We start from the raw sequence: 19,990 nt of genomic DNA, 5'->3' as shown, positions 1-19,990 counted from the left end.
ATCTCGAACTGGTCTTTTCGTTTCGTTGGGGCAGGTTTATGTCCCTCCAGCAGCAACAACAGTAACACTAACACCATCAATTGGCCACCTTGTTGTTGGCCCGATTACTGAGCCGGCCGAAGCGACGACTAGTATGTGCACATCGCCACCGATGTTGGAAGACGATGACGACGATGATGCTGGCAGTATTGGTAACGCCAACAACAACAACGAATGTCTGGCAATAACGACGATGTTGCAGCTGAAAACATAAATGCAGTGAGGCAACTCTGGCTGCCACACGGCACCTCAGACACCGCTGCGCTGTGTTGGATGCTTCGCTTGATGAGATGAGTGGCGACCATGTTTCCTGATGCGAGGCGGATAGTTTATCGCCAATTTTCATGCCGTGCAGAGGTGAACGCGGAAAAAGGCGTTCAAATTAAAACGCACTGCACAGTGTAGGGAAACCTCTAATTGTGAGAACGGCTGCCCGCTTGTATATTAGTAACAATGGGTATTCCGTCGGCAAGTGGATTCGTTAAATCGTTTCATTCGCTGATTGTGTGCCTCTGGCAAATCGGCGGTCTATGACGCTCTCGCACGCATGATTATTAATGCCGGAGGCTACATATGCGTACATACATATGTCCGTACTACATACTAGCATATACACATATGCATAAGTGAAACAAAACGGTTCGCCATTCACATTGTTTGAGTGCAGTGAATTCCGACACAAATCTCGGTAGTTACCAAAATTGTGCCGTCTTTAAAGTGATGATTCATATTTGCCCAGACAAGTGAAAGTGAAAATCAGAAATATTTAATATATATTCTATATAACTAAAAAAGTTGGTGTTGCGAATGTAGGAATTTTGAAAAAAAGAGCTGTGCAATGAATTAAGCTATACTCTTTCGTACATAGTTTTCAATTAAATTCAAAATATAAGTGATTGACGACGATCTCACGAGTAATGGATCATCCAAGTAGCGGTTTTGTGGCATCGCCATGGGCAGCAGTTTTGGGCCATCACGCTATGGCAGCAACGGCTGCTAGCGCTGATGCGGGATTCGCGGCAGCAGCAGCGGCACATGTCCAGAACGTAGCGGCGGTAGCTCAACATCACCATCACCACCCACACCACCATCAAATCGCCGCTGCTGCTCACCACCACTCGCACCATCATCCACATCATCACGGCCACACACACCACTCGCACCACACACATCACTCTCACCACCTCAATCCGACGGCCATGCCCATGGATTTACATGTACCACAAGGATTTCCATACTACAGGTAGTCTTACTAAACAAAACCGTTTGTGGTTTCGAAGCATTTTACTTGTAAATAATTGTGTCACTTGAAAATCGGTAATCCAATGTTTCGTGTAGAAAAGTCTGAATTGAAACGGTTCTTACTTTAATGGTACAAACGGCATTCTTGGCTAGTTCTGTTATCAGCGTATTTTGTTTTGGGATTGAATAAGCAAAATTTTGTTTAGAAACAAAATATTATTCAATTGCAAGAGAGTTCCCAACTCACAAAAAAATTGAAGAAAAAGCAAGTTCGGAAAAGAGACATATACAGTTATTGATTCTATAAATGGTGCGTCAAACGACAAGGCTAAAAGCAAAGAAGAAAGCAGAAAGGACAAATTTTTGATACAAAGCCTTAATGCCAGAAGTTGATGTTCTTCACTGACGTTTTGTGAGTTTAATAAAAAACTTGCCTTGTGTTGTCACCATGAATCAAGTTTAATTCGGACGCCAAAAGTGAAGCGTTCGCATTCAACAATAAAAGTGTATATGCCGAACAGTTACGATACATAAAAGTCGCATATTCGGAAATAATTCGATATGCGTTCATGGATGGGGAATCTAACTTATGTCAAAGTGCAGCTCTAAACCTTTAACTTCCTAATTTGAATGGCTCTCTAGTAAACGATAACATATAGTAGAGATAAGCTTTCGGTTTCCAATAGAGGAAAAGTGATACCGTGTATGTCAAGTTATGATGATTACAAACATGCTAAGAGACAAGCTCATTAACCTTCATTCTCAATAAATAATATAAGTAACGAACTTTCCTACATATCTATCTATCAAAATCATCATAGATTTCAAATATTTTTATAATAATTTGAATAAGAATCTAAGTGGTTCAGTGTTGCGTTAGTTTAAATATAATACATTGTGACAAAAAAATACCCGGGAATTCTAAAAAAACGCAAAATATTTAATTTATATATTTATTTTGTCGCCTTCCAAACAATCCCCACCAGATGTAATACACTTATGCCAACGATTTTCCAGTCTTAGAAACACGTTTTGGGATTCCTTAAGCAAATTTTCTTTTATCTCTTCGGTCGACTAAAAACAATTCATTCTGATGATTATTGTCTTATTTGCATGTCAAGCTTATAAACACATGTCTCTTCGGCATGTCTAAAGATACCTATTTAAGTTACTTTTTTTTGAAAAATCCAATTTTATCTGGACGAGTCGTACGAGAACGCGTTTCATACCCAAAATATCCACCAAATTCATTGGAACGGATTCGCGAGAGATGTCGAGCTCTCTTGCCATCTCTCTAACGCTTACCGGACTATTTTCAAACACCATATTCCTCACCTTTTAATAATTTTTGAAAAGGTCGAATTTCGTCCAGAACGAAGCGTGTCTCCAGCGATCTCTCAATCGCCTCTAAAGGTCTTGTTTCATTCGTAGGTTTTTGTTTGTGATAAAACTGAATCACAGTACGCCTTTCCCCACACTTTGTTTTTGTATAGAAATTTACGTTTACGATGATTATATCATGGCTAACTGCAATATTCATGTTTAAAGAAATTAAAATATAAATTGGGGAATGGAGGTTGGCAAAAGTTGTGGACCCGATTTTACACATTTCTTGTTCCGAATCAAATTGTCAGCAGAATTATTCATTTAATTATATTAATATTCTAATTTACTACCAATATTAGCACTGTGATCTCCAGTAGTCGGACTACTGAGGGTCGTTTGCGCATGAATTGTTTAGGCGGCGAAGGCGTTTAACTGAGAATTAGGGTTAGCTTCGTGTGTGAATGTTGTGGGTGTGGTCACCAGTCCAGAGGAGTATGGAAGCTCAACTGCTCGGCTACGAGGTCTGACTGGATGGGACCACGGGAGCAGAAACCCTTGGAGTTCACTCCAACCTGCTTATGCGGACTGGGCCCTCGGGGAGTGTCGTGGTTAAAACCGGAATGCGGGCAGAACTGTGACTTTGTCAGTTGAATGTGGAGTTGCAATGCAACCGGGTACCGTGGTTGGTGTGTTCACTCTGCCAATGGGTACTAAAAATGCCTGATATTCCGTTTTCGTCATTTTAAAACTGTGATAAATAAAATACGAGTATTTCGGTGGAAATCAATAAAGTAGTAGAAATTAGTAAAATATGTTTGATATAAAAATTTATGTATTTTAAAATCAGCTGCACCAATGGTATACAATTGTGTGTGTATGTATGTTTAACATATCACCATCATAAAAAGTATACGATTCTGGCTCTTCCCATGAAAAGTTGAGTGAATTTTAGGAAATTTTCAAAAAAATAATCAAAAGGAAGTTGTACATGGATATTACAGCATTTTGGTAATTTTAATACGTTTACGGGATACACGCTGATGTCACGCTCCCACACCAAAATTTGTCATACCAAGTATTTGTGACGGTATCAAATACCAGATTTTTGACTGTCTAAAGTAATAAAATGTGTGGCTAAAGTTATCAATATTTAACACATGCCAGCGATAAGATTCATACAGACAACATACATTTTTACGTCATTCTCACCACTTTGGTTAGACGACTTATTATTCCATAATTGTACTTGATAAGTCCATGATTTTATGAAAGCAATTCCATGCCTGCTCTTTTATTATATAAATATGCCTAAATGTTTGCGCATATGCAGATCAACTAACCAAGTGATTATAAAAATTTTCAACAATTTGTAAAAAACATTAACAATTTTCCAATATGTCATACACATATTATTACTAATATTTATTTTAACCATAAGAAATATGATTTAAAAAATCGTTACTTATATTTAAGTGAAGACTCCTAAAGTCCAGATTCTACTAAATAAGTTAAATGAATAATTCTGTTGTTCGGAATTGACACTAACGAGGGATCTATATGTTCCTAAAAATTCATTAGGTAAAATGCTTAAGATCTCTATTAAGTTCATACAAAAGGAAAGTTTCTAATATTAAGTGGAACTTTAGTAATAGGTTAGATCTAGTATTGAAAATGCGCCGAACGAGGACCGGCAAACGAATCGGCTGTTGATTGGATCGTTGTTGTAAATCTATCTGAGTGAGCACTTTATCGTTATTACTTCAACAATTTATTATATTTTAACATGGTCAGCAGCTAGACCGGGCACACAAAGCTTTAACTCATCGATCGCAATTGAAAGAGAATCCAATGATCAGCACTTGCACCAAACACCAAACACATCGCCAACATCCATCCAACCGTCGATTCATACTCGGCGGTACATAATAAAAGTCTATCAGGATTTTTCAATTATATCGAAATAGCGTTATCCGTACTTGCATCGCGTCAGAACGCATAATTACTATAATCACCTGAGTTATTACCTCGACGAATGTTGCTGCAAATCGAATTTACCATCGCCCGCTGACCACCGCCGTTCGCCGTCCGACGTCCGTCGCCAAGCCATTCACTACGTCGTGGCTTTACATTTGAACAGGAAGAATACGAGTGTTCACTTCAAAGCGAAAAGTGCAAAAAGGCAAAAAACAAATATAAAGGCATTATATTTAAAAATAAATATGTATAAGCTGGCAATGCCTTATGGTTGATATTCGGCGGGAATTCGCGACTTCAAGTTGCATTTCGTCTCCCCTTCGCCCTTTATCCTTCATCGATGATTATAGCCATTTGGTGAGTGTTTCACTTACCGCACACTAATACGATTTCAAAATCGGCTAAATTCAGATATCGAATAACAGTGAAAATGTATTTTAAGTTTTTATTTCGATATGCTTCATTTGGATGTACATATGTACTTTTGTATACCCACATTTTATTATAGTGTAATGTTTGACATTATTTTTTTTTGTTGTTATCGCTTATTAAAATTCGGATGCAACCAAACACATGCTCATACGTGTGTGAACATGCGGTGTGCAAGTTAAATTCAACTTCATCGCTCTTCCAACATAACCGAAGCAGCCGGCTGGGTCATCTCGTCAACGGGCGGCGATTCCATCTTCGGCACTTTGATGAACAGCCTAATTTAAGTGAAGTAGTTACGCACACCCACACAAACAAATATTACAAAGTCAAAAGCGTATATGCACAGTTGTATGTGCAAGCAGCAAGCTATATTAAGAACGATTGTGAAATTATGGCGAAAATGGGAGGATCTCCATACTGTGTCTGTGAGATCCAAACTACTTACTACACCATGCCATATAAAATGCGAATCACAATTTCCACAATTTATTTTCGAACGTGATTGGTGAGTGGCCGAGTGCTAATAAAACGACAACAACAGAAGGCAGCAAAAACGATGTTCTCGGCTATGCAAAGCAATGACCAAAACGAAATAAATAAATGCGGCGAAATTGCAGAACGCATAAGCAGACGGCAAAAGGCATAAAAGCAAAATTAAAAAAAATAATAATAAAATTCAGCCAAAAGTGATATAAAATGCAAGAAATTATGATGAAGATGCTCGCAATAATGATGATGATAGCGGCATGCTGAGGCAATTGCTTTGAGTTGGAAGTGATGAGAATTGCGGCGCTGGAAAACAAAGCGAAACAGCTTCGCAGAGACGGCAGTGACTGCAGAGCGGGCGCTGCAAATCGGGCGAAAGGCAAAAGTCAACGCTGGCTTTGAAGTGGAAGTGCTGAGTGCACACCCCTTGAATGCGATTCACTTCACACAATCAGCCATCTACATTCACTGTTGATTTGGCCAGTCAGGTGAGCAGCAAATGGGTTGCGAACTTCTTAGCTGATTCTTCTTTCTTATACTTTTTATAGCAATTGTTGCCGTTCGTTGCGTTACCGTGCTGTTAGTGTTATCGCCGTTGAGTAACTGCAGCGGTTCAGTAAAATCGCTGCTAATTCGTTCCACGGCTGCAATGTGCGCTTTACAACCCATAACCGACATATTACTTCAACAATAAAATGGATAAAATTCACCGCCATTGCCTTGGATCTTCGTGCACGTATATGCACATTGCTATGTTGTAGCATAAATTGAGTGCACCAGCAGACAGCCTTACTTGGTTGCGCGCAAAAAGGGTGGCTGCAGTACACGCCGCCATTAATTTCCACAAATATGTTAACAGGTTTGCATTATTGCAACACCATCGCCGTGATATTCTTATCAGGCAAACTCATTGATTTCAAATGCATTTCAATCATCCAAATCTCTGCCCAGAGCTCATCGCAGCACCTGCAAACGCAGTTACGCCATTTTATAAAGTTCGAGTGTCTGCGTACGGAGGACTCTGACAACTGACGTTGCCGCAGATTCAATTAAGTTATGCAAATTGGAAATTTCTGCCACTGCACACACGGCGACTATGCATCCAATCGAATTCAAAACATTGCACCCTCACTCCAATGCCTTGCCGCCAACAAGCGCGTTTGTACGCTGCTGAAGTTCTCGTTATGTTGTTATTATTGTATTGTTGCAATTGTTGTTCTTTCCAATGTTTTTGGTTATTCTATATTCTATATAATTTTGATGATTATTTGATGATGTCGAAGATGTTCACACAGCCTGCAGCCGAAAACTCATTACAAGGCACTGGCATCACAACCCAGATGGACACATCCTTATGGTCGGCGAAGTCAAAGCGAAATAACATGGTAGTTTGTGTCGACAAGTCAAACTCTAAAATTTACACAATCTTGATTAAGTTTAAGCGGCAGCGGGTCTAACAACCACATCAAGCCATCAGTGGTAACTTCACTCCGTTTCATTTCTCACCGCCACAATCACTGACGCGGTGTATGGTACTCCGCGTGTGCAGTGCTACCGTCCGGCTGTAGGCTAATTTCTGCGGCAGCTCATAGAAGCGGCTCCAACGCAGCAAAGGGCCGCATCAAATTGCAAACACACACTTACAGTAAGCAGCCCCTTTGACACACTATTACATGTCGTGAATTGAATTTGTGAGCATGTGTGCGTTTGTGTTGCAGTACGCATGCGCAGGCTCACTTGCACAGCCATACGTTAAGTGCAAAAGTACAAATACCTGCTTGGAATATGTAATGCAGCGCAAATCATAAAGCGCATTTACAAGTGCTTATAATGCATATCCAACTCAGTTATACTTACATATGTATGTATGTGTGTACATATGTATTTAAGTATGTAGAGAGCGGTAATACACCATCTGGACAACGACGCCATTATAAGCATACAAATGCTTTATTAACTATGTATGTACATATATTCTATAAAGTACATAGGCTACCTGCTAACTGGAAATGTATGTAATACGCAAGTGATGACTTAAGCCATCGGTCTATTTGAAAAAGTATAGACGAATAGAGAAAGACAACTACTTGCTTTGAACTCCAACTTAATTAAAACACCAAAAAACCTTTTTCGTGTAATATTTACCGTTATCAAGACGAAAGTTCTATGAATCTTCTACAGAAGCAAAATCATCAATTCAAATTCCTCGAGAGAGAATCTTATTTCCAATTTTAGCATTTTGCCTTCATACTTTTTGACAGCAATATTTCTTTAAAAATATTTGATTTACTTGTATAAATAGCTCCAATTAACTTATAATTGTTATGGTTTCGCCAAACCAAATAAAAAAATACTTTGACTTTGGCTGTGTTGTAAATTTTGACTGTACTTCACCGCACGGCGGACTGTACTCACAAAAGCAGTATCCTAAAACACTTATAAATATGTATGAGTGGTGAAATTTTGGGATTCTTTGTTGGTTGTTTGGGTAGACCTCGACGCAATGGATACAACAAGTAGAAGTCATCAATGCCGGCAAACAAGGTCGCAAACCTCAAAGGGTAAATGCGCATCGGTGGCAATAAAACTCAATTCGAAACAAATCGATCCAAAGTCACTATCATCAGACAGTATTAACAATTTTCATCGAGCTCCAGACTGGCATAGCAATCATCAACTAACGGCTGCACCAACACAGCACTGCCAACAACACAGCCAGCAGTAGATCAATCAGTGGACAGCGGAATTCAACTTAAATCAAAACAAAAAACATATACGTTCAACGTACTGCTACGACAACAGCTGAGTCCGAGGAACGGAACAGCGCGTAAAAAGCATGGTATAATAATATTGGCGGACAATATAAACGCCCCAATAATCTCCACTCAAAATTAAAGAGATTTTTAGTATGCTCGCACAGATGGAACAACAGCTTCGTTACCAACATACCATGCGCTTAAGTAACTACACACATACATACATATGTATTCACGAGTGATCGACAAGCAGCTACCATGGACCACTGCCGCGCAGATATGCACACACTACACATATGTATATATCGTCTCATTGGACAATAAACGCGGTTGTGCTTGTCAATTTGATCGATTTTCTAGAACGAACTCCATATTAATTTGTACCTTGGTGTAGCACTCACGTCATACCCCACGGAACAGGCAGCGATCACAAGCGAAGATAGAGAGTAGAAATGCAATGTGCCGCAACTTCATTAAAACCACCACAAATGAGAGCGTCACCTAATAAAAAATAACTACAACAAAAAATTGTTGGACACCTTCTTAATGAGCAAATTCACACTTCCAGGCGGAATATGAACATCGATAATACATATGAGTATACATATATGTATGTATAAGTATGTATTTGTGTTTTTATGATTACTATGTTGCTTGGAGTTCACACAGCTTGGTGTTGGGCTTCTCGGTGAACGCAGCAACAAAATATGCCCGACATTTAGGCAACCATCCACATTCGAGTATTTTAAATTCTTCTTACATCAAAATGATTTATTAAAGAAATGGGGAAAAGTTTACGTAAAATTTCCGAATTTTTGCATGTTCAACGACTAACTTTACTATCAGGCTTTATAAATTTTAGAATTGCATTTTGAATTACTTTGAATAAAATATGCCTGGTAACTGTTGAAATAAAATACTGAAATCTTTTCGTTAGATATTGTCCATATTTCTACGACATATGTACATATGTGTGCTATATGCATTTCTATTACATTGATTAACATTAAAGCAAACGGTTACAGCATCTACATACCATATATCATGTTATTTTTTATCTTAACAGAGTCTGCAACGAGCAGTCAATTATGTTACGTGTATTCAACACCTATAGGAATTTGATATGTTGTTGTTTATGGCTTTGTTGTCAAAATCTTTTTTAACATTTACGATCATACATACTGCTCTGTTCATTGAAATAGCAGTACAGCAGAAACGAATATGCAAAAACACGTTATATATTTTCGCTTCTGCTGCACTGATATTTGAATTAACATTATATTAAATTATTGACGAGTTGTTATACATACATACATACATACATTTGCAATATGTTTCACAGAATGTAGAAGTTCTGCTCCTCTGTGTTGTTTTATATCGCCTAACGAATCGCACTATTGCCACTCCCACAATTTGATATTATTTTGCTCAACATAATGGTAGAATTCTGATTTTGAGGCTTTAACATTTTAACTGCAATAACATTTACTAAACGCTATGTTACCTAAAATTGACGAAATGTCTAGTAACACGTTCATCTCTCATACATATGTCGATTATATTTAGAACTGCTAAAATTGAGAGTCTGTATAGATAACAGTTCATGCAGCTCTGCTTATAGGCTTTTACAAGAACTTTCGTATATTAGATGATAATAAACAAATTTCATTACAGTTTCCACTACAGTCCTCTCACCACCGCTTAAAAATTAATACAATCGAACAGTCTCGCCATCTCCCTAATACTTGACTGACGATTTTTAAGCACCATATTTTTCTCTTTTTTAATATTTTCATCAAGAGAAGAGGACGTTTAGAACAAGGTACATATGTACATATGTATGTATGTATGTCTTCAACGATCTCTCGACCTCTTTGCAAGCTTTGTACCACTCGTAGGCTTGTGTTTTTAATAAAACTGAAACCGTAACCTTCAAAGCTCATAGTGCATAAATTAAGCAAAATATTTTCATAGAAACTGAATACAAGGTAACCTTATTTGATATCACAAATTAAGACAATATTTCGCCAATATTCGCTTTTTAACGAATGTTTAATGAAATGTAAAAAAATAATATTATGTTGTGGCAATATTAGACAATTATATCAAACTTCTGATGATTAGTTCTAACACTGCTGTTTAATATTAGTAAAGAAGCTTGCTAATCAAAGACCAACAAAAGCTAGAAACACTTTATTTTTATACAGTGCTGTGCATACGCTAAGCAACTCATCCCAACTTTCAAAAAATTGTCAAATTACTCTCAAATAAACAGTCATCAGGTAAACGTTATAATATTTATTGATAGCTTAGGTGAAAACAAAAAGAATACGTAAAAACAAAATTTGTACTTTATTTTTTTACTGTTAAATAAAAAACAAAAACAAAATCAATCCAATAATAAGCTGTGCATAATCTAAGCAACTTTACTATAATGAATTTGAATATTCTCTTTTAACACTAGATAACGGTTCTTTTCCAATGCTTTTGAGCTGTTTGCTTCGCACATTAAGAAGATCAGTGCAGTTTAGCCGTCTCGAGGGTTCAAATGAGTTAAAATTATTAAGTTTAAATATGCAGCGCGTTCAGTATGATAACAGATTCAAATCTTCCGTTTTTTCATTGTACCAGGCTGGAAAAGGTCAACCTCTTATAGCGAAGTCATTAAATATTAATAAATCCATGGTTTCAAGATGGATTAATAAATTTAAAATAACAGGTAGTGTTACAACACTGAACACAGGCGCGCCACCACGAAAAATTTCTTATCGTGATGACATTAATATTAAGAGGTTAATAAAGAAAAACCCATTCATTTCTTCGAAAGAAATAAAAGAAACTCTTAATTTGAATGTCGATTCAAGTACCATACGAAGACATGCAATTAAACTTGGTTTAAAAAGTTATCAGGCCGTTAAAAAGCCAATGCTGACGAAAAATCACATGAAGAAACGGTATGTTATTTTTAAGTAACATCTTCAACAACAGCAATATTATTTTTGTATTTTTTAGTCTTGAATTCGCAAAGAAGGACATTGATTGGACGGTTGAAAAGTGGAATAGTGTTCTTTTTAGCGATGAGGTCAAAGTCAACCTTTTCAATTCAGACAGCATGTGTACAGTAAGGCGCCAGAAAGGTGATCGACTACATCGACGTTACTGTAAACAGACTGTCAAGCATGGTGGAGGAAATGTCATGGTGTGGACATGCTTCTCGGGAAATCGGCTTGGCCCTGTACACAAAATAGTGGACAAAATGGACCGTTTTATGTATAAGGACATTTTAGAAACAAGGATGCTCCCTTATGCAGAATGGCATATGCCACTTCGTTGGGTGTTTCAGCAGGATAACGATCCGAAACACACTTCGAAGTTGGTCAAAGATTGGTTTAGGACGAAAAGGATTCAAGTCCTTGATTGGCCGGCACAATCACCCGACTTGAATCCTATCGAGAATTTGTTTGCAATTGTCAAACGGCGCTTGGGATCAAGTCGATTTACAAGCAAGGACAACTTGTTTAAAGGATTTAAAAAAGAATGGAAAAGCATCGAAAAAACTACATTGAGAAATTTAATTGCCTCAATGCCCAAAACGTTATAAAAAATAACGGTTCTTATACAAAATACTAAAAAGTTGCTTAGATTATGCACAGCTTATTATTGGATTGATTTTGTTTTTGTTTTTTATTTAACAGTAAAAGAATAAAGTACAAGTTTTGTTGTTACGTATTCTTTTTGTTTTCACCTAAGCTATCAATAAATATTATAACGTTTACCTGGCGACTGTTTATTTGAGAGTAATTTGACAATTTTTTGAAAAGTGGGATGAGTTGCTTAGCGTATGCACAGCACTGTATATGTATGTATGTAGTATGTACAGTAATGTGTGTACTTGTGAGTCGTTAGCGCAAGCCTAACGATCATTAAGCGATAGCCTTTATTTATTCGTTAAGTGCATAATTAGGTATTTGACCACGGCCAATATGGCATCCTCAATAAAAAAAACTGCTGCAATTTTCCCTTTCGCGTAGTAGCCATGAAAATAGAGGTCCCAAGGCGCTTGGCATACGACATTTCCAAATAGCTCCCTCCTTGCCCGACAACGATCTCATCGCCTAAATTCGAATGCAAAGATTGTCACGCTTGTCGTGTCGATTGTAATTATCGCCACAGCTGAAGCCCTAAAATGGGTACTTAGTTTAACATAATAATTACTAAACCATGATGAAACAAATTAGCAGCCGGCCAAGCGTCGCTTTGATAATATGTGAACACTAACAAATACATATTTATTTATATACCTTAACGTGTTTATACGCTCATAAACATCCCTGTAGGAATTAAATGAATAAGCAAGCTTCTCTAAATTGGCAGACATCACTAGTGAATACGAGTATAACGAAAACAAACACTACGCAATTCAACTATTTTCGCCGAACTTACCTCTTAGGATAAATTGGTATTTCTTAAATACTAGACAGTAAGTTAAGGTGAAATTCAAGCAATTTTACGTATCGATGCATGGCGTGGTTTTACCTGCAGGGGTGTAAGAAAAACATGTTCGAATTCCTGCGAAGGCACGTGTCCAGCGCAATCGCGTAAACGACGTTGAATCACAGAAAATGTGTAGCAAACAAGGGGACAATTGCCAAATAAAGAGTGAAAAATTCTCAACCGAAGTCAGTCATAGATTGCTGGTATTAGCAGTTCCAATAAAAATTGCTGAAACAAAAGAAACAACAAGAAAATGGCGGCAAACAATGCATCCTTAACTGGGTGAGAGTGATGTTTAGACACTTGTTGATGGCTCACATCAAGATACGCACGATCAAGTAACAAGCGAGCTCACAACAGCTTGTAGAATTGAGTTGGCCAATGAAGAAATGTGTTTAATCACTAAATGCATTTGCATGGTTGTACGTGTATGATCGTGTATGCAATGCGTGTTTGAGTACCCCACACAAAATGTTAAAATGCTTTTCAGCACTTTTTCATTGACAAACACAGTCAAAGGGCGAGCAAAAAAGTTGCCAGAAAATCTGATATAAATACGTACGCTTAAAACGCTTCGTCTTTCAAATATTTCGCAGATTCCTGAATTACTTTTTGTCGACATTCTTCGAAATGTATTCTCTTGCCTCAGGAATCAAAATATTCTGTGAACATTCTAAAGTTTTACAGTTAGTAATACGAATATGATTACAACTACTTATGTCAGACAACATTTACAAGAGTTAAAAATTAGTGTGCATAGCTTTCTTTTTATATTCGTGACTTAGAAGAGCCAGTGAAAAATATAATATGTACTTACATATACTGCACCTTACGCATTTTTGTTTGAAGTTATGAACGTTGATTTAGTGCTTTAGCAAGTATTAAAAATGTGCATCGATCGTGCTCTTCAAAGGACAGGATATCTGGACTAGCTACACTTTGTCTAAAGGCGGAATTAGCTAAAAAGTTTGATTTCCTGACTATTGTCAACGCGTTTGATGGTGAGCAAATTTTAAAAGAAACGATTTTTTCATCAATTACATCGATTAATTAATGTTTGAATGAATGATATAGTTGTATCCCTATCTTCATTTATTCCAGTACAATCTGAAAAATATTGTTGACTAAAGTGTTTTTGTAGTATATTATTGATTTTCAAGATCGTACAAAACAAAATTATTCCACACAACGTAGAAATAAGCGAGTGAACAGCGAGTTAACAGCGAGTGCGTCAGTCGTTACTTCTTTTCGCAACGTGGTGCGAATTGGAAATACCAAGCGAAGCCAGGTCCTTTTCCACCTGGACCGTCCAACGGAGTGGAGGTCTTCCTCTTCCTCTGCTTCTCCCGGCGCGTACTTTCAGAGCTGGAATGTTTTCGTCTATTCGGATGACATGACCTAGCCAGCAGAGCCGCTGTCTTTTAATTCGCTGAACTATGTTATTGTCGTTGTATATCTCGTACAGCTCATTATTCCATCGACTGCGGCATTTGTCGTTGCCAAAGCGCAACTGACCATAAATCTTTCGCAGAAATCTTCTCTCGAAAACTCGTAAGGTCGACTCATCAGATGTTGTCATCGTCTATGCCTCTGCACCATATAACAGGACGTGAATAATAAGTGACTTATAGAGTTTTGTTTTTGTTCGTCGAGCGAGGACCTTACTTCTCAATCGCCTACTCAGTCCGAGGTAGCAACTGTTGGCAAGAATTATTCTGCCTTGGATTTCGAGGCTGACATTGTTGTTGGTGTTAAAACTAGTTCCTACTGTCAACAGTGATGTGGGAGCCAAGTCGCAAGTGCGACGACTGTTTGTTTGATGACAAGAGACATTTCGTCTTGCCCTCTTCAACTTCTCGTGAAAAAGACAGCCTTTTTTCAATTTTTTTTTCTCATATAAAAAATTAAATATTCTGTTAGAATTTATTTTTGTTATAAACATACATGTACTATTAACAAATAAATTCTGAAATTTTTGAATTCCGGTGACCCTTCGAAAAAAAAGATGCGCCCGCGTTGGTAAGATAACTCCTTACTGGATCATCTAAAGTGAAAAAATACGTGTTTCGGTTAAAACCTTAACTTAGAACTTGGACGAAGGAAAAAGTTAAAATTGTATTTTTGGCAGAAATTTTTACAAAAAAAAACTCAAATTTCAGTGAAAATATCGCAACTTTTATTCAAATAGTTGTAATCGAAAAAAATCCTTCGTCCAAGTCTTTAAGATTTGTATCTCAAAGACCTATTTCATAAAGATCGGTTGAGAAAAAAAGTTCTCGAGAAATCTTGCCAACCGACTTCAAAACATAGTTTCGAGAAAAACACGTTTAAAGACGGTGAACTTAGCCTAGCTAGCCTCGAGCGCAAAAGTTCTCAAGGCTGTATCTCCAAAACTATCAATCGGATCAACTTGAAAATTTAAAACAACATTCTAGAGGTGTAGTAAAATTTAATAAGACAATAAAAGAGAAAGATTTTTTGAAACCCGTAAACCCATGTAACCCCTTAAGAGGCGCATTTTTGTTGGGGCATTGCTGATTAGTGGCATGTTTGTTTTACATGTTCTGCGCAATTCTTGGTAAAGAAGCGCTGATTTCCTTTCAGTCATGATTCGTATTTCTACTAGAAATTTCGGATAAAAAATGTTCTTAAATTTTTCGCAACATATCTTATTATACCGCATCATTAAATTTATAAATCTAATGTCTTAGTTAATTGAAAATATAAATAATCAACTGCTGTCTTTTTTGCAGATATCGCGACGATGCTCTTTGCTGGGGTGATAGGTAAGCATTTATTTATATTTTGAGACTGCCTACTCAGCTTCCTACTATTATATTGATTTATAGTCAAATCCAAATTTTATGTAAAATCTTCACGCATTAATCATATGGTCTTTTGTAGAAAATCGATGGAAGAAATTGGAGCCGCCCAATCTTCGGTAAATGCAAGGTAATAAAGAGCCATACATAAAGTTAGTAAAAACATATTTAAAAAAATATTTCACACTTCTGAAAATTCGTATTTCTAGATATAATTATAGAATAAAAGATGAAGAAGAAATAGTTATAAGTAATGTTATAAATGCAGTAGTTGGGCAATGAGAGGCTGAAATTTAAAAATTTTCTGTGGGAGTGGTTATATAAAAACGTACCAAAAATCAAAGTTTGATGCAATACACAATACCAGTTTATAATTAATTTGTTCCCAGTGACAACTTGAAGACGCACTCCACTGTTATTAACGTCGACTCAATATCGATACCGTGATTGTAGGTATTATCACCTCGCTCATGATGAAAATATCTACCACGGTGTTTTACTCCATATGAAGATTTCACCATCAAACGCTAATAATACATACATCCATACATACAACCTACTGTTTGTGTGTTCTTTGCCTCGGCGTCTTTTAGAGCGTCCTGCTGAATTTGTTAACATAAAATTATTAGCCCATCTTGACGGACGTTGGCTGACATCTTTTGCGGCTTAGGTGACATTTAAACAGCATGTTTTTCTATGACGTTGTTGTCAGCACATCGTTTCTGCTTCGCAACGTCAATAATGACAACAAGCTATCCTCGGCGATATCCGAGGCTGTGGATGCTGCAACAACAATCGTCGGTAACTTAGTTTAGTACTTAATACGAATTACTGTAGAAAAAGTACAAATATCGGACTAATTGGATTTATCTTGTGACTGCTCATTTAAAGTCGGTAGACTTACACAAATACATACATACATGTACATATAAATTTGTATTTCATAGTTTTAAACTAATTTATACGCACATCCATTAATTAATGCCGAATAGGAATCGTAGTGATATGTTTATACATACATATATATATGTACATTTAACTGTAAGCCACTGCCTGAGACTAAAGAAGGGCGAAAGATCTGAGCTCGTAAGGAAAACGTAGATTTTTTCAGTGTATGTTCCATATTCTGAAAGTAGGAGTAAAAAATCTACTTCCAAATGTTTGAATATTTCGCAATTTTTTTTTCTCCAACAAAAATGTGAAACCAATTCAAATGTGTCAAATACTACACTTTCTGCATAAGCAGATCCAGAAACAGTTTTTTTTGAATTAAATATTTACTTGAAATGTGAAGATTATTATATTAAATATAGTAGTCTTTATACAGTTTAATATTATAGTGGAAAATTTTCAAATCGAAGTCCTACAATCAAATAGAAAAAACACATTAAAATCATAGACGTGTGGGGTACATACTTTTCGTGTATTGAGTAGGAAAGTTTCATAAACCAAAACGTTGCGGGTCAAGTTTTGAGAATCTTTCGAGAACTTCTTCTGCGGGGATTTCAATGTCATGATGTGTGTGCAGCAATGCCAAGCCCATCAATCTATCTTGAAGGATGTTCGTCCCCAACAGCTTTTCATGCGGCGAAGTGTCGAAAGAGCGTTCAGAGCTCGCATTCGGCACAGGAAGTGTGCAGAATATGCGAATATAACTATGAATTATCAGGTATAGGTTTACATCGCAGTTCTTTAACGTTTCCAATGCAGTAGTCGGTAACTTGTTGTCTTTTGACTTTTGTTTCTGCCCCCAATGGCACTGCCTGTGATCAAGTTCACCTTTGAGCTTCAAACGTGGCACGTCGTTGTCATAATCCAAAAGGCCTTTGAATCTAACTATCAAGCAGTCAATGAGGTTTTCCATTTCTTTAGTTTTCAAAGTACATACTTTTTCTGGAAGGAGCAAACTCAGTTGAAATCCATCCAATGGTTCGCTAGAAAAGGACTGAGTAGGCGATTGAGAAGTAAAGTGCTCTCTCGAGGAACAAAAACCAAACTCTACAAGCCACTCATCATCCACGTCCTGCTTTATGATGCAGAGCCATGAACAATGACAACATCCGATTAGTCGGCCTTAGGAGTTTTCGAGTGAAAGGTTCTGCAAAAGATTTATGGTTCTTTGCGCGTTGGCCACAGCTAATATCGCATTCGCTGGAACGATAGGCTGTATGACTTATAAGACGTCATTGACATAGTTCAGCGAATCAAGAGACAGCGGCTGCGCTGGCTAGGACAAGTCGTACGTATGGACGAAAACACTACAGCTCTGAAAGTATTCGACGCAATATCCACTGGGGGAAGCAGAGGAAGACCTCCACTCCGTTGGAAAGGCCAGTTAGAGAAGGACCTGGCTTGGCTTGGTATTTCCAATTAGCACCACGTTGCGAAAAGAAGTAATGATTGGCGCTCTGTAGTTAATTTGGCTATAATCGCATAAGCGGTGTCAGTAAAGAAGAAAAATGTGAAAAAATCAGACTGAATTTCAAATTGTGTTATATAGAGAGTAGGCGTGATTGTTGTCCTATCTTTCTCATAATTGTACTATAACATAGGAATATCCGAAAAGTGTCATCTATGGAATTTGGTTGATATCGGTGGCATAGGTCTTGAGATATGGATTTTACCTAAATGAGGGCGGTGCCGCCCCCCTTATTGAAAATTTGACTCCTATAAAACTTTCTAGTGCCATCTCGTAAAATTGAATGTCTCCGACGGATTTAGGTATTGAATTAATGCGCTTTAACTAGTTTTTAGGAAAACCGAATAAGAGGAATGGGCAGGGTTATCATCCAATTTTAACACAAGCGTTAAAAGGTGTAAAATATTTTTCTATGTAAGTTTTGTTGATATATAGCTTTATTAGTTTGGAAGATATACAGTTTCAGGCAATAAAATAGAATCAAAGGTTTTGTATCAATTATGTATTTATGTAGAGTGGTCGAACAAAACCGTGTTCAGAGGAAAAAGGTTTGTACGTCCAAAATTTACAATAAAACGGTCACACGCAATGGGAAATTGCAAACATATTAAATATGTCACAAAAATTTGTGTTTAATACCTTAAAATTTCCGAAAAAATGTTGGAAAAATAGGTCCGTCACAAAAAATGCCTGCGAAAGTCAATCAAAATATTTCAAGATTGCCGACGTCCAATCCGTTTAAGACTGCTGCAGCCAATCAACAAGAATTACTTAAGTGCACAAATTTCTTCAAGAACGATAAGAAGACGACTTGTGGAGAAAGATCTCTTTGGCGAGAAAACGGAGAAAACGGGATAGATGCAATCGTATTCAGTTTGCAAAATTACATATAAGGGCATTTCAGAATCTGGTGCAAATGGACTTGCATCCTTGCAATTGCAAATTAGTGAGCATTTTTTTGCTCACTAATCTTTTGGATATAAGAAAACTTGGACCATCGTATATACGTTAATATTTTAAATATGTTGAGTGGAATTCGCCTTCAATTTGGCAATTCCAACAAGAGAGCGACCCCAACATACTTCGAATCTTGCAGAAAAATGGTTTTCAGATCACACCCGAACTTAGCTCTTTCTAACTTGTTTTCATTAAGTTATATCACAAATATTCCGGATGGAAACTGATTTCACCAATTTTCATTCTATGGCAATAGCAGGGGAAGGAAATATTGCAAAATAAAATTTGGTAGAAATCGGTTAAGTAATGTAATATTTATCATAACAATGGTCTGTGACATTGCCATTGTCCATTGCTTTAGCTTAGAAACAGGAACGCATTTATTAGCCATTCTTACCATAAAATTTCCGCTTTCTGATATAATACCAGGATGACATGACACAGAATTTGACCGATATCTCTGTATGTACATACATATATTACTTATTTTTAATTAATTTACATTAGAGGTAAGCATGCGCACCATGTTTCCCTACAAAAGGCCAAGGGGAACAAGACAGGCTTGCAGTCGGACACATCGTCAGGTGAACAAACTATTGAACTCTGCAATACTATGGTTCATATTGCGATAATATAAATAGAATAAAGAAGAGCATCCGAACTTATCTACAAAGAGCAATATCATGTGCCGAAGCCGTAACAATTAGCCCCTTGGTAGTGAACGGACTTAGAACTAGGCCGAGAGAGCAATATTAATTATAAATTTCTAGTTTATTTTCGAAAAATATATGTAATGTACTTCAAACAGACAATTTATACACGTGAATTAACCCTCGTCGAGACCAACGGGTCTGGCCAGGCATATTTTGTTTTTAAATGTTATTTAAATATATTTAGAGTGTAGCAAACGACTTGCGCTTCCAGGTAGCTTCCTAGAATTTTATTGTCTATAGAATTCAGAAAAAAAAGTTCAAGGATATCGTATAGAAAAGGACGAAAAAAGGATATTATAATATTACACCTTAGTCGAGACCAATGGTGCT

General features: G+C 37.0%; 1 protein-coding gene across 1 annotated transcript; it reads left to right on the top strand.

The window, feature by feature from the left end:
• The first annotated feature begins 231 nt into the window (after positions 1–231).
• On the top strand, positions 232–15,853 carry LOC115066519 (histidine-rich protein PFHRP-II-like). Its single transcript, XM_049457735.1, has 4 exons — positions 232–1,282; positions 15,503–15,535; positions 15,654–15,701; positions 15,781–15,853. Exons 1-4 carry the CDS (start codon positions 957–959, stop codon positions 15,851–15,853), a joined length of 480 nt encoding a protein of 159 aa, XP_049313692.1. The 5' UTR covers positions 232–956.
• The last annotated feature ends 4,137 nt before the right edge of the window (positions 15,854–19,990 follow it).

This window comes from Bactrocera dorsalis, chromosome 5 (genome assembly GCF_023373825.1).
Source record: "Bactrocera dorsalis isolate Fly_Bdor chromosome 5, ASM2337382v1, whole genome shotgun sequence".
NCBI lineage: Eukaryota > Metazoa > Arthropoda > Insecta > Diptera > Tephritidae > Bactrocera > Bactrocera dorsalis.
The sequence above is the reverse complement of the archived record's forward strand: the minus strand, read 5'-3'. Positions and strand labels throughout refer to the sequence as shown.

Excerpts from the sequence above, each read along its gene's own strand:
- LOC115066519 (XM_049457735.1), top strand. The coding sequence starts at position 957 with ATGGATCATCCAAGTAGCGGTTTTGTGGCATCGCCATGGGCAGCAGTT. Across the intron at positions 1,283-15,502 it reads CAAGGATTTCCATACTACAG|ATATCGCGACGATGCTCTTT; the intron begins GTAGTCTTACTA and ends TCTTTTTTGCAG. Across the intron at positions 15,536-15,653 it reads GCTCTTTGCTGGGGTGATAG|AAAATCGATGGAAGAAATTG; the intron begins GTAAGCATTTAT and ends GGTCTTTTGTAG.